The sequence below is a fragment of the Balaenoptera musculus genome, chromosome 8 (assembly GCF_009873245.2).
Source record: "Balaenoptera musculus isolate JJ_BM4_2016_0621 chromosome 8, mBalMus1.pri.v3, whole genome shotgun sequence".
In the NCBI taxonomy this organism is placed as follows: domain Eukaryota; kingdom Metazoa; phylum Chordata; class Mammalia; order Artiodactyla; family Balaenopteridae; genus Balaenoptera; species Balaenoptera musculus.
In genome coordinates this window covers 10034383-10061580 of record NC_045792.1, presented here as the reverse complement: position 1 = coordinate 10061580, position 27198 = coordinate 10034383, and the positions used below count along the sequence as shown (strand labels likewise).

Below are 27198 nucleotides of genomic sequence, written 5' to 3'. Positions count from 1 at the left end.
TTTTTTTTAAGACTTTATTTTATTTTTATTTATCTATTTATTTGTTTATTTTTACTTTTGCAGGGCCTTAGTTCCCTGACCAGGGCTTGAACCCTCGCCCTCGGCAGTGAAAGCGCAGAGTCCTAACCACTGGCCTGCCAGGGAACTCCGTGTCCTTTTAATAATAAGAAATATTTTGCTCTACCACTGGTGATCTGTTGACACTTGCTTTAGAGTCTTTGAAGGGCTATTTCAGGTTTAGCATTCTTGCCATAGGATGAATTTGACTAGCAGAGTCGTCAAAACTATTAAAAAGGCAAGTTGTTGTATTGGAGGCTGCTTTCTTTTTATTTCTCAGATACCTTTCTTCTCCCATGAGTCAGCTCTTCTGAGAGCTATCCCGGTAAATCATTTCTGCTCATTCTTTGCAAGATGCCAGCAGTATTTAACAGGCACTAACCCAGATCCGTCCTGCCACGCACTAGTTACCCTCACCATCTCTGCCCTAAATGTTAGTTTCCTATCCTTCCAGCCCAGAGCTAGGCTTCCTGAGAGGCTAAACTTGGAAAATACTGAATTTCTCTCTGTCTCAACCTCTCAGGAGGGAATGGTATGATGTCCATGCAGTGCCATCAGGAAAGGTTGTCAATCCCTGAACTTTTTGATAATTTAAGGCCTAGAATCAGCAAAAGTCCCAGGTGAATCTTTCTCTGAAAATGAAAGAAATGGAGGAAGCTCCAAGTTTGGTGCAATATTAAGAGAAAGCTGATCTAATCTCCCTTTTTAGTCTAGGCAGTCTTGAAATCCTGATTTCATATGTTCACTGAAAGAAGAGACTGTTGTTGGATGATCTTCCAGCATTCTGAAAAGCTCTCTTTCTCTAGAATACTTCTAAGGAGATTGTTAAATGACACCTAATGATTGTTTTCTTGCTCCAGAGATATCCAGCAGGGAAGTCCTTAGAGACATTCAATTTGAGGGAAAATCCACAATTATTCCAGCATATATTTCTGGTATTTGTCAGTGGCCCTCTGAACATCAAGATGGAAGGTTTTTCACAGTCCCTTGTTACACATTTTGGACTCCCTTTTTTTAATTCAATATAAGTAGGAAGATTAGTAGTGAACAGAGTGGGAAAATCTCAATCATTCTCCATCTCCCACTATTTCTCAACTCCTCTTGAAATTAATATCCAAACTTCCTGGTAAATGAAGTCAGGTCAGGATGGAAAAGACATGTTTCCTTTTTTGGAGTTTTTCATGGTGCAGATAGGTGTGATATAAGGCTGTGGGTTCTGCTTGACTCTGAATAATCACAGCAATCCAGTAGGTTTGCAGAAATGCATAGAAAATTTATGAACAACACCTCGTTTCTTAACAATGGTGAGTCAAAGTGTTGACACAAAACAGCCCAAGTGAGGAATTCTAAGTGTGTTCACTTCCCCTCTCCCTAGCCTTTCTCACCACCGGTCCTGGTCCCCAAATGCACAGATTTGTCCCCCGCTCTGGTCTAAAGGCACAGTGAGATGCCTTTTTGGAGACGATCAGCTTACATCCTTTTCCTTGTTTGGTGTCATATAAGGAAAGTGTTCATTTGAATCTCTCCCATGCAATGGTCACTGCTACTTCAGTGACCTCTCGTTTGGTCCGAGGGGGTTGTGTGGCTGGTGGCCGGGCGTCAATGACGAGAAGAGTCCTGACTCCTGGGAAAGGATGGGAGTCAAGTCCGCTGGAACTCAGACAGTTTGGAAGGCTCTGCTCTGGCTGGGGATCGTGCCAGGAGTGCTTTCTGCTTTGGTCAGGGTAGCGTGGCGGACTTTCTTTGGTTCAGACCCTCTTGCCTCCGGCCCCACTGGACCGTAGGTGTGGGTAGCCAGCCCTGGCCGGGGCGCCGCTTCCGTGGACGGTGTCCGCTGGCTGCGGGAGCCGCTGTTTGCCGTGGAGCGCGTGGAGGAGGAACCCGAGTGTGAGCTCCGCGAGCCCGAGGAGGAGGAGCTGGGTTTCACAAGGCGGGCTTTCGGCGCTTCGGCATCTTCTCTGAAGAGGAAAAACAGCAAAGATAGATTTTAGGACCACAGGACTGTGAAAGCTTCCGCTGCGGCTGCTGCTTTCTGAGGTTGCCCGATCAACTCCTCAAGGTGGAAACCTCGAGCTACCACGTAGGGAAAACAGGGACCCCCCCCCCCCACTGCGTCCTGAGCCCTTGCGGCGGGCTTGGGCGGGTGTGCGGCCCCTTGGCCGGGAGGTCCACCCTGTTACTCTGGGGGAATGGGCACTCCCCACTGGATGTCTAGACAGCAATCCCCTTGACTGGGAATTTGTCTGCAGAAACCCTTTCATGGCCCATAGGCTAGGCCCATTCTTTATTGCATGCCCTTTATAAGTGGAAGGCAATGAGATGGAACGCAAAGTTTATTAAGTCCCTGTTGCGGATAGTTTCACAAGAAAGTCAAGGTGAACCAGTCCTCCTGCCCCTAGGCTGGAACTCCTCACCCACCAGAATAATCCTTTTAACAGATTTAAGGTTAAGAGGAAATGGGACATTTTTGTTGGCTGGTCACTATGGAGCTGGCGGTAGAAAGGCAGCCTGGGTGAGGAAGGGGATTTGGCGGGAGGTTTACCGAATTTCATTCGGTCTCTCTTCCTCCTCGTATCTCTCTTTGTCTTTCCGTCGGATTAGCAGCCACACCAAGAGGAAAATCAGCAGGGCTCCAGCCACCATACCTGTCACCGCTCCTGCAATCATGCCGATGCTTTGTACATCTGTTTTCTCAGAAACAAAAGCAAAAGTAAAACCAAACATAAGCTAAGCAACACATGGACTTAAAAAACATAAGCTCTGGACAAGATGAGTACTTCCAGATCTTTGTATCTATCTTCCTGAGTTCCCCATATACCCTTTCTTGGTGTATGACTGTCCCTGTTGATATTGAAGGGGAGCAGAATACGACACCCCAAAATATACCTCGTTGACATTAGGATTATTTTTAGCCGATTATTTTTGAGAAACAGCAGACACGAGAGAAGCTCTGCAAACAGAGCAGAAGTTACCCTTTGTAAGGGAAATTTATATCTATGAAGGAAACCTCCATTTGGTTTTGGTCCCCTCCTGGATATAATAAATTTCTTTAGGGGGCTGGAAAATTCACACATACTATAAATACAGAGTTAGCTACAACTGTTGAACAGTCCTTGGTAACTACTGAATTTATTTCAGTGATAGCCATGTTCTTCTGGAGATAAAGATGTTGACCTTACTCTTACTTGTGATTAAAAACATTTTACACTGAACCACAGTGCAGAGACAAAACCAAACCAACCCTTTGGGTACTTACACTGAACAGTCACTCGCACCACACAGCTCTCCTTCCCGGCCTCATTGCCCGCTGTGCACTGGTAGAGCCCAGAGGAGGACATGGTGAGATTCTGCAGCAGGACGCGTCCAGGGTGGTTGTAGTCTACACAAGCAGAAAGATGACTGTAATCCCCTAGTGACAAGGTCTATATTTATCGTTTATTGTGTCACTGACCTAAGATTCTATCAATATAATACGGTTTGGTAAGGATGAGGTGAGAGAGTCGATCCCTTTTTGGAATGTGGGAAGAAAGGTGAACATTCCTTTAAACTGCAGTGCATCCTCAAAAGTTACAAAAGATTCTGAACATTTAAGGGATACTAAACACAATAATTAGAGATAATGGATTTATAGAGTACATTTACTCCTAATCTCCTTACCACTTTTATTTTTGCCATTTGAGGAAAGAAAAGACAGATTTTTCTGTCCCCGTTTAGGGATGAAAAATGGAAGTTCAAAGAGGTCCAGCAGTGTCTTCAAAGTCACCTTGTGAGTTGCTGACAAAACCAGATTTAGAATTCATGGAGAGAGTACTGTCCTGCTATCTCAATAGACCGGTAGAAAGATGACTTACCAATCCTAGATTTGGGAGGCAAACGTTCATCCTCTCCCTCCTTCTCCCGGATTCGCTGCCAGTAATACACAATGGGCTGTGTGCCAGAGGATGACTCACACTGTAAAGTCAGGTCACTTCCTTCTGTCAGCTCTCCTTCCAATTCACACTTGGGCTTTGATGGTCTCACTGGCAGAAAAAAAAAAAAAGATCCCCAAACACCCAATTCAGTGGAAGAACTACATCCTGTTGACTTGTTTTTCCACCCATATTGTCAACTTTTGAGTGTGGATTCAATAGCACTTTGTTACCTTGCCATGCTTTACATCACCCTCCAAAATATACCCACTTCCATCCCCTGCACACATATACACCCAATTCCAGCTGTTTCCAGTGGTGCTGTTGTAATTTTTAGAGGCTGCCTCAGAAACTCTCTCATCACTTCTCAAAGAAGAGAAACTTTTATAATTGGAAATTTTAGGAAAGTTGAGTGTGATTTTACTAATACTGAAACAGGGACAGAAGTTCGTTAACTTGTAAGCAATTAAGAACTTAGTAGCTCTTGCTATCACAAAACAGAGAAATGGACTTGAAGCAGATCTGAGAGATTTGTTAAATATGAGGATACTATTTAAACATTAGAGGATATTTAAATTTTGTAATGGGCTACCGTGGAAAACTGTGATTATTTGTTCTTCTTTCATTACGGCTAAAATACAAAACATACACACTTCTTCCCAGGGAACTGGACTAGGTGACATCTGTATAATACGAAGGATTGAATAGGAAGTTTTGTACCAGTGTGACACATGTGCCTATCCCTCGCCAAGACCTTATTAATAAGATGTAGGCATTTACGAGGGCACTCTGTCTTACCTAAGACTTTTAAGATGACGTGGCTCCACACATAGCGCCCTGAATTCTTCACCTTGCAGGTGTACCGGCCCTCGTCGCTGGGCTTCAGAGGCTGAATCTGCAGGGAAGCATCGCCCGCCAGGAAATTGGAAGCAAAGGCCACTCGGCCCTTCTGTTCCTCAGTCAAGTTATTGTAAACATGACGACTGGAATAAGTGATCACCTGTGGGACAGACGGAAGCAGAGTCAAGTTGTGTGGCTCTCAGCCGTGCCCTCCAGCTGAGGTCAAGATGAAGAAAGGATGGGAATTCCTGGTGGTCCAGTAGTGGGGCTCTGTGCTTCCACTGCAGGGGGCGCGGGTTCATTGGGGATCTAAGATCCTGCATGCAGCCACGCGGTGAGGCCAAAAAAAAAAAGACGAGGAAAGGAAAGGAAATGGAACAAAGCAGTCAAGCCTGGGGGTGATTCTAAGAGTCCAAGATATCTCTGTTCTAAACAAACTTAAATACACTATGTTTGTCTAGGCCTTCCTTTTTCTAAGAATACGAACACCTCATATTTGTGTAGCATTTTAACTATAAAGTAGTAATTGTTGCATTAAATGCTCAGAACTTTTCCATTTTATAGGTAAGGAATTTTATTTTATTTTATTTTTATTTTATATATATGTATGTGTATATATACACACATATATATACACATACATACACATATATACACATATATACATATACACATATACACATATATACACATATATACACATATACACATGTATATACATATACGCATATATACATATACACATTTATACATGTATACACATATATACACATATACGCATATATACACATATATGCATATATACACGTATACACACATATATACACACACACACATATATACACATATATACACATGTACACATATAAACATATATACATATATACACGTATATACACATACGCATATATACACATATACGCATATATACACGTATACACACATATATACATACACACACATATATACACATATATACACATGTACACATATAAACATATATACATATATACACGTATATACACATATACATAATACACATATACACATATATACACATACACATATATACACATATATACATACATACACATACGCATATATACACATATACACATATATACACATATATGCATGTATACACACATACACATATATACACATATACATACATACACATACATACACATATACACATATATACACATATACACATGTATACATATATAGATATATACACACATATATACATAATACATATATACATACACATATACATATATACACAATATACATATACACATATAAACATATATACATATATACACATATATACACACATATACATATATACACATATATACATATATACACACATATATACATATACACACATATATACATACATATATATAAAATCTTTTTCAGATTCTCTTTCCTTATAGGTTATTACAAAATATTGAGTATAGTTCCCTGTGTTGTAAGGAGTTTTAATTTTGAGTTACAGACTCAAGTTCTCACAGCTGAGTCCAGGAAAGAAGTAAATGCACAGAACGGTCCCCAGAGTTGACTCTGAGGGGAATTGAGAGAATGGAGGCTAAGGAGGGGAGGAGACTTACCTTTCCCCTGCATACCTTCCTCACTTTTGCATTTCCTACCACTTGCACATGATCTGGTCAAAGTACATACACTCCTTGTGCTAAGTGCTTTTACATCTAGTTTATTTCTCACAGTTTTTCCAAGTAGGCGTTATCTATCCCCATTTCACAGGCACATAGCAGAACCAGGATTTGAACACGGCCGTCTAAAGCCATCCAGTTCATTGTTTTGGTTACCACAGTTACCTCTCCTTGTCCCACCTGCACTCATTTCACTGCTCAGAAACTGCTCTTCCAGAAAGTTTGGAAATGAAGGAGAAAATGTGAAATGAAAAAATGTGTTTTGTTTTTTACAAAAGTTTCGAGTCCAGCTGAAGTTAAGGAGTAGAAGTTTATGGTTAAAATCTAGGTTTGATACTGAGGGATTCATTGTTGGCTTTCCTTCTTTGTCTGGCTTCACTGTGAAGTAGTAAGTTAGGTGGGAAAACATTGTGTCCTTTCCTTCCATAAAATACACGTGAGCTTCATGTCTTTGTTTTCCCTGGTAGGGAGACCAAACTTTAGATTTCCCCAACAGGAGAAAACAATCATGATTTTTACTGGATTTTCATCTGCCTGCAACACTACCTCTAGTTCTTGAACCTTTTCCTGGTTCTCTTAGTCCATCACCTCCTGGTAATCACAAAAACCATGCTGATCTTGCCTACCAAGACCTCAAGCCGTATAACTTCAGTTTTGTCCTCCCCGCCACTTAGCAATCATATTCCTAAACTTACTTGATTTAAACATCAGCAAACATTTATGGAATGACTGCTCCCCATCAGGTCAGGAGGAGGCTATACAGATGAAGTAAAACCCTCTTCTCATCGTCAAGTAATTTATAATCTAGCAGGATTAACAAGGAGAGAAGTATAAACATAGAAAAAGGAATGATTAACTTGAAAGAGTATCAAGAGAGAATGTCCCAGAAAAGTTGGTGGCATTTGAGTTAGGCTTTGAAAGATGAGTAGACTAAATAAGAGATGAGAGAGGCAGGGAGAAGCTTGCTGGAGGGAGCACGCCAGATACACAGAACGGCACTAAAAAAAAGGCAGCAAGCATGTGGGAGTCCCCCAAGCACATTTCTGGCTGCAGCTGTTCCAAATTGTTTCACTCGACTGACTTTAAGCCCTTAACCCTATTGTCAATCCCGTGATGCTCTGCGGCACAGGAAATGCTTTCCTGAAAAGGTATGGAGCCATCCAATAAAACGGCCATAAATGCTCTCAGCATTATATCAAAACTGTTCAGTTTCATCCATTTTGCCCTTACCACCTCTCTGAAAAAAAGTGTTTCCTCCTTTCTCTGCATATTCTTTTTCTTCAGCAAATATTTATTGAACGCATCTGCCGGGTGCTTTGCTGGGCACTGGAAAACAAGCAGGAATAAGACACAGTTCCTACGCTGAGGGCCTCACCGTTTTGTGGGGGGAAAAAAATGGGGGAGCAGCAAGTAAGAAAACTAAGGTAAACACTGTAATCGATAATACACTTAAAACGTTTTCAGTATTCGATTTTGTCCCCTCACTTCAACCAACACCACAGTTGTGATAATTCTGACATCTTTGTCTCTATTGCCAACATATTTTTGAGCTCCAGTTTTATATTTCCAGCTACCTGGCCCCTATAGATGTCTGTCTTCTCCAGTCTACCTTACATAATAATGTAAGTTAATGCCAAGCTAATATTAATGTAAAACTCACGCTAGCTCTTTCCCAGATCAAAAACCTTTCATGGCTCCACGCCACCTCTGAATGATGACCAGATTCAGACCAGGGACATCAAAATGATCTCTGCATTACCTTCCCAACCTCGTTTCCTATTTAGTCCCCCTCACATTCCTGGGTGTAGACACGGTACATTTCCCTTGCTTTCATATGAGGTGCGCTTTCTTTTTTTTTTTAATTATTAGCACCTTTAATTATTTATTTATTTATTTTTTGGCTGTATTGGGTCTTCATTTCTGTGCGAGGGCTTCCTCTAGTTGCGGCAAGCGGGGGCCACTCTTCATCGCGGTGCGCGGGCCCCTCACTATCGCGGCCTCTCTTGTTGCGGAGCACAGGCTCCAGACGCGCAGGCTCAGTAGTTGTGGCTCACGGGCCCAGTTGCTCCGCAGCATGTGGGATCTTCCCAGACCAGGGCTCGAACCCGTGTCCCCTGCATTAGCAGGCAGACTCTCAACCACTGCGCCACCAGGGAAGCCCGAGGTGCGCTTTCTTTGTGCTCACATGCCTTTGCCCACTGCATTTTTCCACTTAGAAACTCCCCTTTCTCCATCTCTCCACATAAAGAATCCCTATTCATTCTTTTAAACCCCAAATCAATGTTAATTCCTTATGAAACCTCCCCTGATAGGACACTCAGACTAAGAATGCTGTCATCCATAGCATGTCTTGGCACCATTTTTATGTGAGGAGAAAGTGTGAAAGACAAGACATTGGGCAAACAGGTTGCTGGATCCTCTTTCTGTAATTCTGGGCATTGTCTGGGAGACCCTTCAGGCCGCTCTGATTTTACGTATGTCTGTTGCCATTGACTGTCTTTGGCTAGGCAATTTTGCAACCCGGCAATCGTTTATTTAATAAACACTAATTGAAAATGTACTCTACACTTGGCACTGTTCTAGAGATGACAACAATACAGGGAAATGAATTTTATAAGTGTTGTCAGGGACCAGGACATGCCACCCCCAAACATGCCACTTTGTATATGCATAAGGATAAATTTCAGCTGAAGTCACTTGAGCTCCTGAAATCCCTTCTCTGCCTAAAAGCAGAGCCTCCCCAAAGAATTTGTGTCCATAAATCCCCTTTCCCAGGGCAACTCTAACCTTCCCTTCTGGGAGATCAGAGGTGGGCATCACACCCAGACATTGTCACAAACTACCACATCTCCCATCTATTCTTCTAAGGGCCCATTTATCTTTCCAAAAGGTCATTTGCTTTTCCATAAGTGCCCTTTCTACCCCTCCCTTCCCACACTAAATTAGGTATACTTTAACCGCCTCTTTGAGTTACTCATTGCTGGGTACTCCCAGGTGTTACTTACACAATGCATGGGTTAATAAAATGTTTGCTTTTTTTCTTATTAACCTGTCTTTTGTCAATCTAACTGACAGTGCCCCAGCCTGAACACCTAGGAGGGTAGAGGGAAAAACATATTTTTTTCCTCCCTTACAGTTTGAAAGAACAACTATTTTTAAAAAAGGTGAAATCGCGACTCTCGTATACGTAGAAAATAAACATGTATCAAAGATTTTACTTAACTCGTTAATTAATGATGGAACCAGAAAGCTGTTACAACAGGTTCACAGGAGAATTGGACTAAAGAGTTTACATTCTCCTTTGGACAAAAATTCATTTGCATCTCTATGAACAGGAACCATTTCCATCCTATGGATAGGAAGCTTGGCATCACCATCAGCATTCCACAAGTTAATTTCCATTTCTGCAGAAGTTAATACATGAGGAAAATTAGACCCTAATTCATCTCCAGAAAACTTGGACCCTAAGCATAAAGCTGATGTTCAGGAGGCACCTCCCTGTGGTGTATGGCAGGGAAGGGCCAAGTTTTCAGGCTCCGTACAGAGAAAGCCACTTTGGTACGACAATGAGGGGAATTAGATCCCTTGAAGGCTGTTTCCCTGCGCTCCCCGCTCCCCTACAGCTGCCTCCCTTAGGGTGTGGTCTCCAGGTTCAACTCGCTGAGTCTTTACATTAGAGAACCTGAAAGGTTACTGGGAACAGCACTATGGGGGTGCCTCCTTCTTACTGGGATGAGGGTGGAGGGGGAATTGGGGCAGCTTCGCTAGGACAGCACCATCAGGCTGCTCCCTAAGGCTGAGGTGAACTCTTCAAAGACGTCTTAAAGCAAACTGGGGGCGTCCCCTAACCACGTGGTCCAGTGGTTAGGACTCTGTGCTTCACTGCAGGGGGCACGGGTTTGATCCCTGGACAGGGAACTAAGATCCCACAAGCCACGTGGCACGGCCAAAAAAAATAAAGCAAATTGGCAAGCATGGCCAGTTAGAGAATATTTAGGAGAGCGAAGAGAGGATAGGAGGGAGAATCATCCATAGGTAAGGCTGGACATGTGACCAAAGGCTGGACTTGAATCTTAAGCTGAAGACATCCAAGATGACAGTCATTTATTCAACACATTTTGAGCCTCCACTATGTACCAGCACCTGTTTTAGACACTGGGGGGATTATCAGGGAACACAACATGTAAAAATCCAGCCCGTGAGAAGCATATATTCTAGTGATGGAAAACAGACATAGAAGAACATTATATGGGAGATCTGACAGCGTGAAATACTATGAAAATAACAGAGCGGGGGAGGGGGGTTGTGGGCCAGGGAGACAGACTGCAATTTAAATAAGGTCATCAAGGTAGACCTCACTGCAAGGTGAAATTAGAGCACACACTTGAAGGAGACACAGACCTAGCCTTGGAGTTATCTCGGGGCAGAGAGTTCTAGGCAGAGGAAAGAGCCAGTGCAAAGGCCCTCAGGTGGGAGGGCGCCTGGCATGTTTGAGGAACAGCAGGGAGGCCAGGTAGCTGGAGGATAGTAGATGAAGTCAGGCGCTGGGGCCTCATCACGTAGGGCCTCCTGGGCCACTGTAAAGATGGCTTTTACTCTGAGGGAAATGGGGGGCCACTAGAGGGCTCTGAGCAGAGGAGTATCAAGACCGATTAATGTTTTGAGAATAGGCTGTAGGAGGCCAAGGGTGGATACAGGAAAACCAGTCAGGAGGCTACTGTAGTGAAGATCCAGGCAAGAGATACGCTGCCTGGAAGGGAAGCAATGGAAGTGATAAGAAGTCATCAGATTCTGAATGGATTTTGAGATAGAACCTACTAGATTTCCCAATAGACTGACTGACCACCTTATTGAAATGTTTGTGGCATGAGAGTGTGAACTAAAATTCATATTTATGGCAAGACAAGAACGATTTAAACATAAAGATTCTTCTTTGCCCTTTGCCCCCAGCCCCCCACCCCGCTCTGCATCATGTGTCTGCATTTTGCACTGACCACACCCCCCATCAGCAGGAATGCCTGCTCAGCCAGAAAGAGCAACATTCTCCTAGCCTCAGCAAGACAACTCCTTAGAGATCTTGATCTTGTAAAGGGTCACATGACCCACCACAATGGTGCTTAAATCTGAATTATGTAACCTGTCGATCATATGTCATTTAACGTACAGCCCTCTGGCTCAAAAAACGTATATAGGGCTTCCCTGGTGGCGCAGTGGTTAAGAATCCGCCTGCCAATGCAGGGGACACGGGTTCAAGCCCTGGTCCGGGAGGATCCCACATGCCGCGGAGCAACTAAGCCCGTGCGCCGCAACTACTGAGCCTGCGCTCTAGAGCCCACGAGCCACTACTACTGAGACCATGTGCCACAACTCCTGAAGCCCATGTGCCTAGAGCCCGTGCTCCGCAACAAGAGAAGCCACCACAATGAGAAGCCCGTGCACCGCAAGGAAGAGTAGCCTCCGCTCGCCGCGACTAGAGAAAGCCCGCGTGCAGCAACGAAGACCCAACGCAGCCAAAAAATAAATAAAAATAAAATAAATAAATAAATAAAAAACGTGTATAGACTGTGTCTTGACTTCTAAGGGGCAGAACAGTTCTCAGAGCTTTCTGAGATGCTCTTCCCGGGTTACAATCCTCAAACTGGGCTCAAATAAAATTTTCCAATTCTTTCTTAGATCGACTGATTCATCTTTCTCGACAAGAGAAAAGGAGTCCAGGACTACTCCCAGGTTTTTGGCATGAGTCCACGCAGGGAGAGAACTGCCCTCAACCAAGAGGGGGAAGACTGCACAGAGCAGGTGTGGGGTCAGAGCGTGGGGACTGGGGAGGGGTCAGGAGTTTAGTTTTGGACTTACTCCATTTGAGGTACCTGCTAGACACCCAAAGGAGGTGTGGAGTAAGCAGCTGCATACTTGTGAGTCTTCTGTGCCGGGGTGAGGCCTGGACTGGAAATAGGGATTTAGGAATTATAAGCATGTGGTTGGTGTTTAAAGCCAGGAGACTGGGTAAGATCGCTGAAAGCATGAATAAGAGACCAGGAACACAGAAGGGAGAATGAGGCTATTCATATAGTGGATATGGAAACACAAGAACGAGAACTCCAGTAAAATACCAACAAGCTCAGAGTAAAACGAATGACTGTCATCTTGGATCGCTTAATATTCAAGTCCCGCCTCACCTCTGGCTGACAGCTGCTCTTCCTCCCACCCTCTCTTCCTAGAGGCTCTCTGAGTCACTGGTGAAGTCTCCATGAGACCACAGACCAGGAGGAGGCCTTGGAGGCATGGGGGCTGGGAAACAGCCAACTGGAGAGCTAATTCTCCTCGTTATCATACCAGTAGAGGCTCTCTCCCCACTCCAGCCTGAAAACTGCCACCTCCACAACTTACCCTCTAGGGAGGTGCCTCCTGAACATCGTCTTCAAGCTGAGGAATATTCCGGAAAATACAGGAAAAGCATGGGGGGTGGGGCAGAGGGCTTTAACTGTAGGAATCTTGGGTTCAGATCCGAGCCCTGAAATCTATCAGACAAGTCCTTCATGTTTGCAAGTCTGAAAGGTTTAGAGTCCAAGTTTTCTTGAGATGAACTAAGGTCTCATGTTCCTCACATATTAAAAGAAAACTACTATAACAATCCTTACCCTACCGACTTCACAGGCTTATAGGAAGAATTAAATTTAAGATGGGAGTTCCCTGGTGGCCGAGTGGTTAGGATTCCAGGCTTTCACTGCCGTGGCCCAGGTTCAATCCCTAGTGGGGGAACTGAGATCCCACAAGCCGTGTGGTGTGGACAAAAAAAAAAAAAAAAAAAAAAATTTAAGAGACGACATTTGAGAATGGGCACAGTTCCTTCCCTCGATGACCATTTAGCAACTCCTCTGCCAGCACAGTGCTTGGCTCTGGGATCAAGCATGTGAATTACATGTAGACATGAAAATCCACCAACACAGTACAATACATCCACTCAGGGTTTTTTGTTTTTATTTAACAAACATGTATGTGGTATTTATTTTGTGCTGGGCACTGTTCTAAACACTTAACAAATATTAACTCCTTGCATTAAAAAAAAAAAAAAAAAGGCAGCATCACACAGTGAAAAGTTTAAGACAAGATGAAGGAGATTAAGGAAGTAGGCTCTCCAATACACTGCTTAGATTTAAGGCCATTCTTTTGTTTAATAAATATTTGTAGAGTGCCTTCCATGGGGTGGGTACATATATCTTTAACCTGAAACTGGGGCCCTGCAGTTGAAAAAAAAAAAAAAAAAAAGGTTCTATCCTGCTAGAATGGGGTAGTTCTTTTGGGCCCTCCTGTAGTTGCTAATTAATAACTGCATTTCCCACTGAGGCTGGGCATCCCAGGGAGTTCTTAGGGCCAGGAAGAGGTTTCTATCCTATTCTTATCCCTTAAAAGGCAACCAGCCTCATGTTCCAGGAGGTGGCCGGCAACATTTCTGAATAATTTCTTCATCCCACCTCACTGCTTGTTGTTTTTCTCCCAATCAGATAAAACCTATGAACTCTGACCCAGAAAAATGTACATGACATCTTATTTTGCAGATAATTCCTTAGGGTTCCTGGTGTTCGACTTAAAGCCCTGTGCTTTAGACTCAGACCAGGAGGACCTAGGACCACATCCTCACGAGATGGTACTTGTTCGTTTTAAACGTTTGCAGGGCGTTCTTGCCCCACCTCCTGTTGCACTCCATGGGAAGAATAGGTTTCCTACAGGGTAGAGGAGCTGCCATAGAAATGCCAAACCAGTGGGACAATGGGGAGAGGATGAAACACATTAGCAACAGGAAAAAACTGGAAGCTTTAGAGCTCACCTCCTCTCTAAGAGGGAATGGGGGGGCTGATGTTTGGAGATAGAACAAGTAAGCGTGGAACACTTAATAGGCACTCAATTAATGTTATTTTCTTTCTTTCTGACTTTTTCATATTTGTGTACATTTATGTAGGTGCACATCACCTATGTGCTTCCTAAGAACAAAGAGACTCTAAACCTAGAAATCAGTACAGAGCTGGGTGATTTTTAGGGACTTTTGGGTTTTTTGGGCTGTGGGAGGTTGGTGACCCTTTGTGGTCCAGGGGATTTCTTCCTTGTTCATTTTAGTATTTGGACTAATATCAGGAGATAACTTTGTCTTAAAAGGTACTTTTAACTTCGGAGAGCCTTAGGAGGTGTGGTCCAGAGTTGAATCTGACTGCTTTGGACTGTTAGAAGTTCACTACCGTAGGAGCTTTCTAACGTTTTGAACAGGCACACACTAAGAAAGACATTTTTCCTCCTGACCCAGCACACACAGAGCATACACATATATAACTGAAACATAAGTTTCATGAAACAGTTTATGTGCCATATGCCCTGATACTTTCCAGTCTATATTAAAACAAAATGGCTGGCTGCTTAGGATCCACTGCTGAGTCCTAATTTTGAGAAACGCTACTGGCTGGGAAGTCGGTAGTCCTCTGTATTCAAATGAGAGCTCCTCCACCTACAGCTGTGTGCCTGGGCTCAACTAATGAACTTTTCTAAACCTTAAGGTCCTCAACTGTCACACAGGGACAAGCTACTTCATAGGACTTTTGTGGGATGAGATAGTAAGTGTTCATGATCACTTTTATTAGGCAGATTCTGGGTTCAAGGAAGCCTCTAAGGTTTCCAAACTGCTCAGCCCATTCATTCCATTCATTTCTATAGTGGAGCTCTCCTGGCTAAAAGCCTCCATTGTTTCCCATCACCTGTGCACACGTGGTCTACAGTTTGACCCTCTGAATGTGGCCCCTAAAGCCAGTGCAGGCTGGACCACACCTCAGCTTTGACCCCTGCCCTCACATCTCTGAATAGCCTAGTCCCCAAACTTGAGTCCCTTGATTCCGAACAATGTCCTCTGATGTGTCTTTGTCTTGAATCATACAGTCTTCTCCTTCTGAAATGCCTCTCCTTTTATTTTTACCTAAACAACACCTACATAGGTCTCAAGATCAAGCTTGAGGGTCACCTTCTGTGTATACATGCTTTCCTGGTATATTGCTTTTCCCTGCCTTTCCCCCAAATCCTGTCCTAATATTAAATGAAGAAAAAAGAGATAACTACAGGTAAGTATTTAACATCTTTGGGAAGCAGAGATTATACAACCTCAAAATAATTTTTTTTTTTTTTTTTTGGCTTGCAGGATCTTAGTTCCCAGATCAGGGATCAAACCGTGCCCTCGGCAGTGAAAGCGCGGAGTCCTAACCACTGGACCGCCAGGGAATTCCCCCAAAATAATATTAATAGGGACTTCCCCGGTGGCGCAGTGGTTAAGAATCTGCCTGCCAACGCCTGCCTGGTCCGGGAAGATCCCACATGCCTCAGAGCAACTAAACCCGTGCGCCACAACTACTGAGCCTGCGCTCTAGAGCCCGCAAGCCACAACTACTGAGCCCGCATGCCACAACTACGGAAGCCCGCATGCCTAGAGCCCGTGCTCCGCAACAAGACAAGCCACAGCAATGAGAAGCCCACGCACCGCAACGAAGCGTAGCCCCCGCTCGCCTCAGCGAGAGAAAGCCCACGTGCAGCAAGGAAGACCCAACGCAGCCAAAAATAAATAAATTTATTTTAAAAAAATCTTAATAATTAAATAACCCTTATTTAATATGAGAATTTCACAACACTTCTGACATGAGTTGGGGCTCAGTTACAGCCTTGCAATTTGACTCTTTCTTTTTTTTGTTCAGACACACATTGAATCTCGGATGCTTGTGTGCCTGTCTGTTTTATTTTGTTTTTTAATTCTAGGGTATGTAGTGCTGAGACTAAGCCATGGATCAATAGGGGTGTGATGGGGGAACAGTGAATAAATTTAATCCTTCTGCAAACAAACAAATTAAATATATGAATCGCAGCTGTTGTAGGGCTGTTTGTCTTATGACATTCCTGGTGGACCTGCTCCGGATGCATTTTTAGGGAAAGAAGGCAGGACAATTTGTTAGGACTCCAGTGGAACAGCGCAACTTTCTGGCAGTTGCTCTGCTGTGCCAGGCCCTACGTAGCAGTTGTGAAACTGCCTTGAAGGAGATGGATGTAGGCCCCTCTCTCTGTGTTTTAGATCAGGATTTTTCTTGCTTAAAGCCAAAGAGAAAGGGGAAAGGGTGAAAGAGTGGCCAAGAGGGTTGGCATGGGAATTGGAACATCTCTGTCCTGATTTCTCCAACTGAAAAACAGAGGGGAAATGTTGTGAGTTCCTGACTGACCTTGGGGGAGGGGAGCACTCTTACTTTGGAAATTCTACCGCGTTTTCATCCTAGAACCAGGAGGAAAGCTCCAGATTTCTAGCGGCCATGCTCTCTAGGTTGAAATTCAAATATCCCTGAGGCTGGCTACCCACCCCTAAATGTCCCCTGCATATCTGAGCATCCTAGACAAGAGGGATGAAAGTGTTTCTGCTCAGATTGAAACGCAAAGCTAACCTTGGGATATAGGTCATTGGTTAGCCTCACATCCGGGAATTCCCTGGTGGTCCAGTGGTTAGGTCTCTGAACTTCCACTGCAGGGGGCACAGGTTCAATCCCTGCTTGGGGAACTAAGATCCTGCAAGCCGCGCAGCGCAGCCAAAAAAAAAAAAGAAAAATAAGCACCGCGTCTGTTCCAACCCTTCCTGTATTTTCTTCCTTGGCCCCCCTTACTCTCACTCCCAACCCCCTGGCAATTAACCAGCTCTGGCAACTTCACCCACTGCTTGGTATCCCAACTCCCCACGACTGCAGTTTAAGCCCTTATCGTATAGCCGGAAACTGTTCAACTGACCTCGTTTCTACTGGAGTCCCGCTTAGATCAGCCTCACAGAGCCAGAGTGCATGCTCTAAAATGCAAAGATGCCCTTTTCACTCTTAAAAGCCTTCAAGAACGCCATGACCTTGTAGGAAAAATTCTCAGCTTCCTGGTATGGCAGGCAAGACCTTTCAGTTTCTGGTCCTGCAACCCACAGGCTCACACTTGCACTCCTTGAGAAGCACACCTTGACCTCTCCCCTCCTCCAAGGGCTCTCAGCCAGCGGCTCCTCCTTTGTTTTCCTCTAGAACACTCTGCTTATCTCTATCATGATATGTATCTGTTCAAGTAGCTCCTTTATGAGAGACAGTATGTGTGTTTAGTGGGAATCCAATATTTATTATATTTAACTAAACTGATTTTTGGTATTTCAGAACTTCCAATAGTGTTCAGCTTTTTCCAGCAACAGAGTCTCTGCATAATTAATTCTGTCTGGAATAATTTTCTCCCCATATTCTCCTTATTTCCTATATAGCAGCACATTTTCTAATTTCAAATTATTTATGAAGGTGACATAGCGAGTGGTTAATAGCCCAGGTACCGATGTCAGCATGCCCAATGTCAAAAATGGGTGACTTTAAGCAATCTTCTCACTTTGTATGTGTATATGCACGTGCCTTAGTTCCTTATTTGTGAAATGGCACCAATAATCCTGGTTATGAGGCTTAAGTTAAGTGAGATAGTATGTGCTAAACAGATTTGTGCCTGGCATGTAGCTAATATTTATTGTTCTGTCCTTAAAAAAAATTTCTTGGGGGAGATTGGGATTGACATATATACACTAATATGTATAAAATAGATAACTAATAAGAACCTGCTATTCTTATTAGTAAAAAATAAAATAAAAAAATAAAATAAAATTCAAAAAAAATTTTTTAAATTATTGAATGACATTTCGCTTTAAGCTCCAAGAAGGCAGGGATGCTGATATCTTCTTCACTATTGTACCCCAGTGCCTACCCTACCGTAGCATACAGTAAGTGCAAAATAAATTCATGCCATGTGAATGACTGAATAAATGGCAATCCTTACTTCAGAGCATTCACTGAAGATAAGTAGGGAACTGTGCCTGCTTATCAGAGTGATAACAGAAGCCATATCAGTGGCCTTCTTTAATCAACCCTTAAGCTCACTTGGCTACATAACCAAGCAACTCTTTTTTTCTTTAGTTTAAATGAAACCGCTTGGGTGAAAGTTAGATGAGTGGCGTCATTCTTGGATTTTTATTAGAGGAACATGGCCTCTTACTTCCTTCCTTCAGAACTGAGAGTATCATGTCTAGGATTGATTATGAAATTGTTGGAATAAACACGCACAGGTTAAGGTGACCTTGCTCTCGAGAGAACAGAGTGAGTCTTGGGATGATGTACTATGAGAACAAAATGACAAGCGGTATCAAAATAACAAGGTGATGTAGGCAGCTCTGTAAGCAAGTTAAACTCCAACCGTGATCCTGAATTATATTTTCAGCGAAAACCTTTGCTTCTCCCTGCATAAACCACCTTATGAAATTAGTAGTATAGACAGAGGAGAGGAAAGGACAACTTTGCACTTTTTGTAGGGTAAGAAGTAAAGTTCTGAAAATGAAGGAAAGTCTAAAGTCAGCGTCCCTAGGTTATAGTTTTTTGTTTGTTTTTTGTTTTTTGTTTTTTTAAAATCACAAGACTTTCAACAAAAAGATTTTTAAAAATAAGTCAATGGGTAAAGGGAGTGAGAATAGTTATGCTAGAAAACCTAGGTTGAGGCAAGGTACAGTGGCTGAGTGCAGCCAAGGCAGAAAGGATGGTAACAATAGGTTACCTACTTCTCATTCTCTAATGAAGACCACACCAGGGGGTCACCAGGAGCAGAGTGTGACAAGTTCTGTTCACACCGCCAGAAGCTTATAGAAACCAATGGACCACCCTGGTGGTCCTACAGAACCTGAGCACTGCAGACCCAGGGCCAGCTCCTTTGTTTTCCAACTCTAGAACCAGTATCAGTTCTTTTGCTAACCAGTTATACATGTGTTAAACATTTCTATTTATGTCCTGTACTTGTTCCTCTGTATCTTATATTGTTTATCATATTATACAATCTTAGAGTTCAGAAGCCATGACTGTGCAAAGCTTAAGCATCGGCAGGTGGTGATGGTTTCAGGGGAGGAAGAGGAGCAAGATTCCCAGTACAGGTGTGGTTCTGGCCCACTAGACTAGGCAATCTAGCTGCTTCATCCTAGCCCCCTTCATAGGAAAGACCCTACTAGTGCAGATTCCCTCCTTAGGCAAATGATAGATGGCTTTCTCGTAGTTCTTGCTTGCCCAGGAAACATAGAATCTCCTACCCTCGCAACCCAGTACCCTTTCTTGTTTATAGTTTTGCATCTGGAAGACTCTAGCCTTTTTCTAGCTAGAAAAGCAGTTTCTAGCCCTTACTGACACAAGGAGAAAGGCGAGGGAGGATGGGAGGAGAAGAGGCGGGGCTCTAGCCGGGCGCACACTCACCACTTTTTGGTTCCCTTCATGATCGGTGAGCAGCCATTCGATGTCCAGGGTGTCTTTTTCTGGGAGCCCCAGTTGATGGTGACAGGGCAAAGTGACCTTTTCCTCTGCCACTCTCTTGATCTCAGTGTGAGTCCCCAGGGTTCCAACATAGCAGGAAACTGGAAGAGGAAAACCTCTGATGAATCACGCAGAAACTGGATGGCAACGTGCAGGAAGCAAATATTACAACTAATAGCTATTGGATGTTTCTGTGGGCAAGGGGCGAGTCAGAGTGTTGGAAGAATCCTGCACCAGAAGTGATAGAAGTCCCGGGTCTCACACTGGGTCTTCCATATTAATTGAATTCATCATATCTTCCTTAACCCCCCAAATTACACTCCAGCTAATGCCCACCTTTCCTACCTTACTGGGTTTTCAGGAACAATGAAATAACTCAGGTCAACAACAGCTGTGTCTTTTGACCTTTCTATCCTCCACTAGCAAAGGCTTCCAGAAGGACGGAACCTAAAAGGGAAGGCAGGGTTGGCCTCCTCCCAGAACAGGCTCCAGATACTGGTTCACTCCTGAGACTCTTCTTAAAGTCAGGCTGCCCTCACAGAACTCTGAGTAAGTGCAGCATCACCTCTGGGAGCAAGTGGGCTCTTACAGGCAGTCCCTGCTTCCTTTAGGGACACACATCCTCCTACCTTGCCACCCCCGCCAACTTCTATCTTTCATTCTCTGTAGTTTCTTTCTTTTTTTTTAAATTGAGTTATAATTGATATAATATTCTATATAAGTTACAGGTGTTCAATATAGTGATTCACAATTTTTAAATGTTATACTTCATTTATAGTTATTATAAAATATTGGCTATATTCCCCACGTTGTACAGTATATCCTTGTAGCTTATTTGATACATCATGGTTTGTACCTCTTAGTCCCCTACCCTTTTCTCTGTAGTTTCGTATCATATGGCTTCAAAATATCAAGCAGCACTTTCTAGCCAAAGCAGAATTCCAAGTTACCACATTTGGATCCTGTCCCTTCATCCATCCAATATTCCTTTGGCCAATAGGAATTCAGTTCCACTTTTGCTTTTTTTAACTGTCATCTTTTTCCAGGAATGGTATGGTGTCAGCAACTTTGCATCCCAAGTTCACCTTCTCTCCTTCCTATTCATCTCTTAGTACCTGACTTTTTCCTTTTTTTTTTACTTTTTGGCTGCACCGCATGGCATGTGGGATCTTAGTTTCCCAACCAGGGATCGAACATGCGCCCCCTGCAGTGGAAGCTCGGAGTCTTAACCGCTGGACCTCCAGGGAAGTCTCTCTTAGTACATGACTATTAAATCTGCAGTATTGATGACCGATAAATTGATATGATGAAACCTCACCTGATTCTAGGTATGATGTGTCTGACATTCAAAGTGTGCTTTAGCTCTGATCCTCCTTTATCTCCTTACACAGAGATAAAGAAGCTCAGCATCAAAAATGATCTCTTTCAAGCCATTCACAATGGAACAGAATCACACAACCTCTAAGATGGAACAGCCCCAAGTGCCAGGGCTTGTGTGAAGCCCTCTCTCTGGCAGAGAACTCACTCTGCCACTTTAGAAGGGTTTTAAGCACTAAAGACCAAGGGTCATGACCAACAGACGCATATAAACTACCTCTCTTATTCCCCGTTCATTTCCCCAAATTGATTAGCAGCAAATCTGTAGGAAGGAGAAGGGCCTGTCTTCTTGCCTGCAGGGAAATGAAACAAGGAAGAAGGGAGCAGAGGAGATTGTGGTTCTCGCTCAGGGGGGCTGATGGGCTGAAATGCAGGGGACCTCGGAGGTAGACCCCAAGAGAAGCAGCGGGTGGATCCCCAAGCTCCATGGCCAAGAAAGGAGACTAGAGAAATCTGCTGAGCATAAGAAGGGGCCTCAGAACCAAAAGACAAGCCCCTCGTGGGGTCTAACTGACATTCTCAAGAAGGTTTCTGTTGTTTCAGTTTAGAACGTGACACTGCAGTGGGCGTGGCCGCCATGTAGTGAGCACTTCCAATGGTGTGGCTCTACACTGAGCAGCCACTTTATAAAGAAAGGGTTATTATCCAAAATTACTGAGGAAATGTACAGAGGGGGTTAGCAACTTGCCCAATATCATACAGCTAGTGCAATGTGGCAGTGCTGGTCTCCACCCAGATGTGTCTCACTGCGAAGCTCACACTGACAACCATGCTATGCTGCACGTGCCCTTTGTTTTTTGTTTTTGTTTTTGTTTTTGTTTTTACAGCTTGTTGGTATTTTAATCATCAACATCTGAGTGCTTTATTTGGTCTCTACACAGGTGACCATTTGTGTTTGATCTCTACACAAATGACCATTTCTCCAGTGCTTTTTCTGGAGAGACAACAGAGACAGCAAGGTCTCAGTTACCTGGTAGACACAGGGCAGTACTTGATGAACTGCTGGAAGAACCCTCCAGGACTTCTTTATCCTCCTCTGGCTGATTTTCATTCTTTTTTTAATTCTGCTGGTGGTAGAAGACTAGTATCATGGACTTCTTCCCTTTCTTACATTTTTCCACACTCTGCCAAAGGGTTGATTTTACCTTCATGACCGTCTTCCGTACCTTCTCACTTTCATAGTCCTGAAGTTGATAAGGGGCCTTCCTCTTCTTCTTCCCTTTGACGCTTGGTGTTTGTTGTTTCGAACTCATGGTGTGTATCTCTGAATCTGAGTTAGGCTCCTGTGGTTTCTCAGTTACCTCTGCCATGTTGTAGCAACAGTGTGATCTCGTGCCCTTTGTTTTATGTGGCTTCCTGGATGTCTGGTTCTCCCGTTAGCCTCTAAGCTCCTTGAGATCAAGTTCTGTTCACCACTGCATGCCCGGAGCACTCAGCCTGGGTCTCACACACTGCAGGTGCTCAATAAATATGTGTTGGATGGATTTGAATCTAACCCACACAATGATTTTACCAATGAGCAACCTGAGGTCTGGGAATAAAGGAGTCGGCCCAAGGTCCTACTGAGAGGGAAACCACTGACCAAAACTGCCCTTCCTGGTCAGGCACGACAGTAACCACTTGCATGAGTTATCTTACAACAGGAGGTCCTGGTAAGGAACTCAGAACTGACAAGCTACCACCAACCAGAAGAATTCAGGAAAGGTCAAAAGGAGAGAGGAGATGCCAGTCCGTATGTCCTACCAACCTCCCAGAATCCTTCTCGCTGGAATCCATCTTGGCTGAGTGATGCACATGTCACCAGGAAGGACCCTGAGTCAGAATGATTGGCCAGAGACAACCCGGAAACTAAAACCCGAGACTGCGAGCCACGTGGCAGAGCAGTCCTCCTGGGTTCCCTTACCCTGCTGCTCTCCGCCCGGGGACCCCTTCCCCATAAAGTCTCTTGCTTTGTCAGCACGTGTGTCTCCTCAGACAATTCATTTCCTAGGGTTAGACAACAGCCCACTCTCGGGCCCTGGAAGGGGTCCCCCTTCCTGCAACACTACAACTCATTTAGTGGCAGAAATAACCCATATAAAACCCATCCTCCCTCAGTCCCCATAAAGCAGAGGCGGTTTGCACTGAACTAAGCTAAGCTTGTAAGGAGGAGCTCTGGCTTCCATCCCTGATCATTCCACTGGACACGACAATGTTCAAATGAAGCACCCCTGGCAAAGCTAGAGAACCCAGTACCAATTTGGTGCATACAGTAGGCACTCTGTACATTGAATAAATAAATGCAAAGAATCAGCTATGAAAGTTGCCGATTTGAGCCACTAGAGGGAATCAAAGGCTCAGATTTGGTTGCTGTCCCACAAGGAAAGGAACAGAGTGGTGGGTGGTGTGCTTTGCCAGAGCACCAATTTCTATTTATACCACACCCAGAATTAAACGCAGCAGTGCGGGGACTGGCCACTCAGTGAATACAAGCGGCTCTACCAAGGCAGGGAGCCTCAAGATCAGGGTGCATTGCACCTTTAGTCTTCCCTGAACCTCAGTTGCCCAGGACCCCTGCAGATTTCTCAGGTCCTTCTGTGCTTTTTAACCCACACTCATGTTCTACAGTCTACACGGACAGGGGCCTGGGCTCTGATTACCACCCCCAGGCTCGGCAATGCTCATGGCGGCTGCCGAGCACGCCTGCCGCCTGGCCGGTGAGCAGGACGGAGCAATCCCAACACCCCAGGGCCAGCCTTGGGTTCCCTGGACACTGAACGGTTTGTCTTCATTGAGAAAGACCTTAGGGGTCATCAAAATTTAACTGCAGCTTGGAGATTTGAAGCGTCAAGTCACAAAGCTGGTTGGTGGCAGAACTGCAAGTAAGGGAATTATCTCTATTGTGTGACTGGGACTTGTGGCGTTTGATGGTGGGGACAGGTGCTGGAAGGCGGCAGTGGTAAGGACCCCCTCCATGTGCAAATGCAGTCATGGACGCCGCGGCCGCTCCCTAAGCTGAAGCCTTTGCCTACAGCTCCAGCACTTAACAAAGGACCCCTGTGAGCTTGGGAGAATTACCCTCTCTGAGCCTTAGTGTTCTCATCTGCAAAATGGGAATTAAACTAGACGCTGAGGTAAAGCACCTGGTGATGGCACATAGGGGTCTCCCCCTAAAATGTTCTTCTCTAGTACAGAAGGGAGCTTTTCCTCAGATGCCTGCTGCCTACATTCGTTAAGATTAGTTTAAGGTTTTATTCTCTAAAGGGCATTTATATTTATTAAAGATTCTCTTGAACCTTCAAGACCTCCTTCAAAGAGAAGGGGCAGGGGTAACTTTTCTTTTTTCAACATGAATATTTGTATATAACTGAGGGAAAATAAGCCACATACTTTGGAGATGAATCCACTGAGGAGATGAGTCAGTTTTTAAAAGGCGATTTCTATAACCAATTGACTATTCACATTAAAACACTCATAGTTGGGACTTCCCTGGTGGCACAGTGGTTGAGAGTCCGCCTGCCATGCAGGAGACATGGGTTCGAGCCCTGGTCCGCGAGGATCCCGCGTGCCGCGGAGCGGCTGTGCCCGTGCGCCACAACTGCTGAGGCCCGTGCGCCTGGAGCTCGTGCTCTGCAGCGGGGGAAGCCACCGCAGTGAGAGGCCTGTGCACCGCACCGCGGCGAGGAGTGGCCCCCGCTCGCCGCAGCTGGAGGGGGCCCACGCGCAGCAGCGAGGACCCAATGCAGCCGGAGATAAAAAAATAAGTAATTTATAAAAAAAAAAAGAAACACTCATAGATGACTATTCTACTCACATAAAACATTCACTCTCAAATCGCCTTTCTAAAAATGTTATGTATGAAGAGCTGGCATTGATTCAGTGGTCAGGTAGACGCCTTGGACGACCCTTTCAAGGAAGCTTACTTAGTCCAGGTAAGTGAAGCCTATAGTCTTCAAGCCCTGACAAAAACACTGTTTCCCTCATATACTGAGGCCCTATTTCTGGATCAGACTGTATGGGTTCGAGAGATGTGGCAGGAGTGAGAACCCTGGCTGAATTTTCTCAGATGGCTCCCCTAGGGCTGCCGGTGACCCATCTTGCTTTCACGGATGCAAAAAGACAAATGGCCAGGGGTAAGTTTTAATAGAAACCAGGATGCTGCATATAAAATATCTATTTCTCTTTTCTTTCCCTAACAGAGAAATCTTCTACTTCTCAAATACTTACTGAATGCCTACGGGGTACAAGTTGCCCAGGGCCCGCTTGCTACTCTCTCCAAAGAATGGATCCTCCATGCCGCCCTCATCAACGCAGGTCATGCACACTATCTACTGTACAGCAGGGCACCTGCTAACAGGCCATGGAGGGGTGCAAGCACCCCCTTCCACTCGGTGATTACACTCTTTTCAGTGGACCCGTGCTCTTACCTGAAGGGGAGGAGAATTTTCTTGTGTTTTGCTTTACACGGAATATTTGAGAAAGCCTCAAGAAAATCAAAATCATCGAATGTCATTTAGAGAAATGAAAAGGATTTTGGAAATTTAAAAATAGACTTCTCTTAATTTATAGATCAAGAAATCGAGGCTTAGAGAGAAGTGACTCACCCAAATGCCTCCTGATTTCTAAGACTAATATATATATAAATTCTGTAGGGGTGTGTGTGTGTGTGTGTGTGTGAGGGCATGTACCTTCCAGACTGTTTCTGGAACACTGTATGCAATTCAAGGTACAGCAGGATGCAATAGAAGGAGCATGAGTTTGGAGTCAGACAGATGTGGACTTAACTGGCCCTAAGACCAATTAATTCCCTGACCGCTCTGAGTCTTTTTCCTTCTCTGTAAAATGAGCATAAAAACATCAACCATGAAAGGTGATTTTAAGGGTTACATTTGATGTATGTAAAGTGTCTGGCACTGGCACATGGTATACAGTACATACTCAACAAATGTTCATTGTTATTTTTAATAGTTGTACACGTCATGCTTTGAAAGACAAGGAAAACCAGAAAAACATGCTGAGGAAGTGAAGAAGAATTGTAAGGAGTCTGAAAGTCATTTTGCTAGATAACTCTTAATATTTGGCCATATTTGCTCTCTCTCTCTCTCCATATATATATATGTATCTGTATATATATGTATGCATATGTATACGTATATATACGTACATATATGTATGTATACATGTATATTTTGCTGCATATTTTTGCTGCTATGTTTCAACATCTTGATCACACCTAGGCAAAGTGATCATATTGTATGGAAGATCAATCATTTCCGACAAGAGTGGTTAAGAAAGACGCCAAAGAGTAAGTGGGATTAAGCTGTTTCTGGAGACGACAGGCTTTTCCTGCACAGACCCCAGGGAAGGCAGAGAACATTCCTGGTGGAGGAGCAGCTTGAGCAGAGGCAGCCTCTCTCCTCTAGTCCGCCTCTCAGGCGCCCTTGCTGTGAACCAGGCAAGTTTCTCTTCTCTCTATTTTGCTTTCCCAGGCCAAACCCAGCATCCCTCCAGCCAGCTGCCTTTATGAGGTGTTTGGAAAAGGAAAACCAATTCACTCTGAGCTGCTAGATTCATCCCAGTGTCTTCTCAGAGACAAACGTATACTTGATATTTAGAGAAAGCCTGGAGCTGAAGGAACGCAGCTGTGGTTATCAGTGGAATTTCAGGCATCTGGGAATCAGTGTGGTGCCTTGTTATCTTTTTCCCCCAGGAGGTGAGCATTTGTTCCTGTAATCCTAAAATTAATGATGTGGGTGCAAGGACCAAGATGGCAGCCTTCGGCTTCAGTGTCGGGGTGGGAGGTGGGAGTGTATAGAGCTTCCTCTGGCTTCCCAGTCTGGGGGTTGGTTTTAGAGGAGGAGAAGGAAGTGGGGAGGAAGATGGAGTAAAGGAGGAGGGAGGAAGGGAAGGAGCAGGGCTAGATGTAGGGGGAAAGGGAGAGCCTTATGCTGATAGAAGATAGTTGAAGAAGTTTCCAGACTAAACACAGGCTGATTAAAAATT

The 27198-nt window shown here is 44.3% G+C and overlaps 1 protein-coding gene across 1 annotated transcript in view; it reads right to left on the bottom strand.

Moving 5' to 3' along the window:
• Positions 1–1060: 1060 nt before the first annotated feature.
• LOC118900196 (CXADR like membrane protein) overlaps positions 1061–27198 on the bottom strand; it is a 90439-nt gene continuing 64301 nt past the window's right edge. The window contains exons 2-7 of the mRNA XM_036862525.1: positions 19783–19940; positions 4764–4965; positions 3909–4076; positions 3314–3436; positions 2600–2741; positions 1061–2015 (exon numbers count right to left, since the gene is read on the bottom strand). Coding sequence (XP_036718420.1) covers positions 1715–2015; positions 2600–2741; positions 3314–3436; positions 3909–4076; positions 4764–4965; positions 19783–19940 — 1094 coding nt within the window. The 3' untranslated portion in view covers positions 1061–1714. The remainder of the gene's footprint in view (positions 2016–2599; positions 2742–3313; positions 3437–3908; positions 4077–4763; positions 4966–19782; positions 19941–27198) is intronic.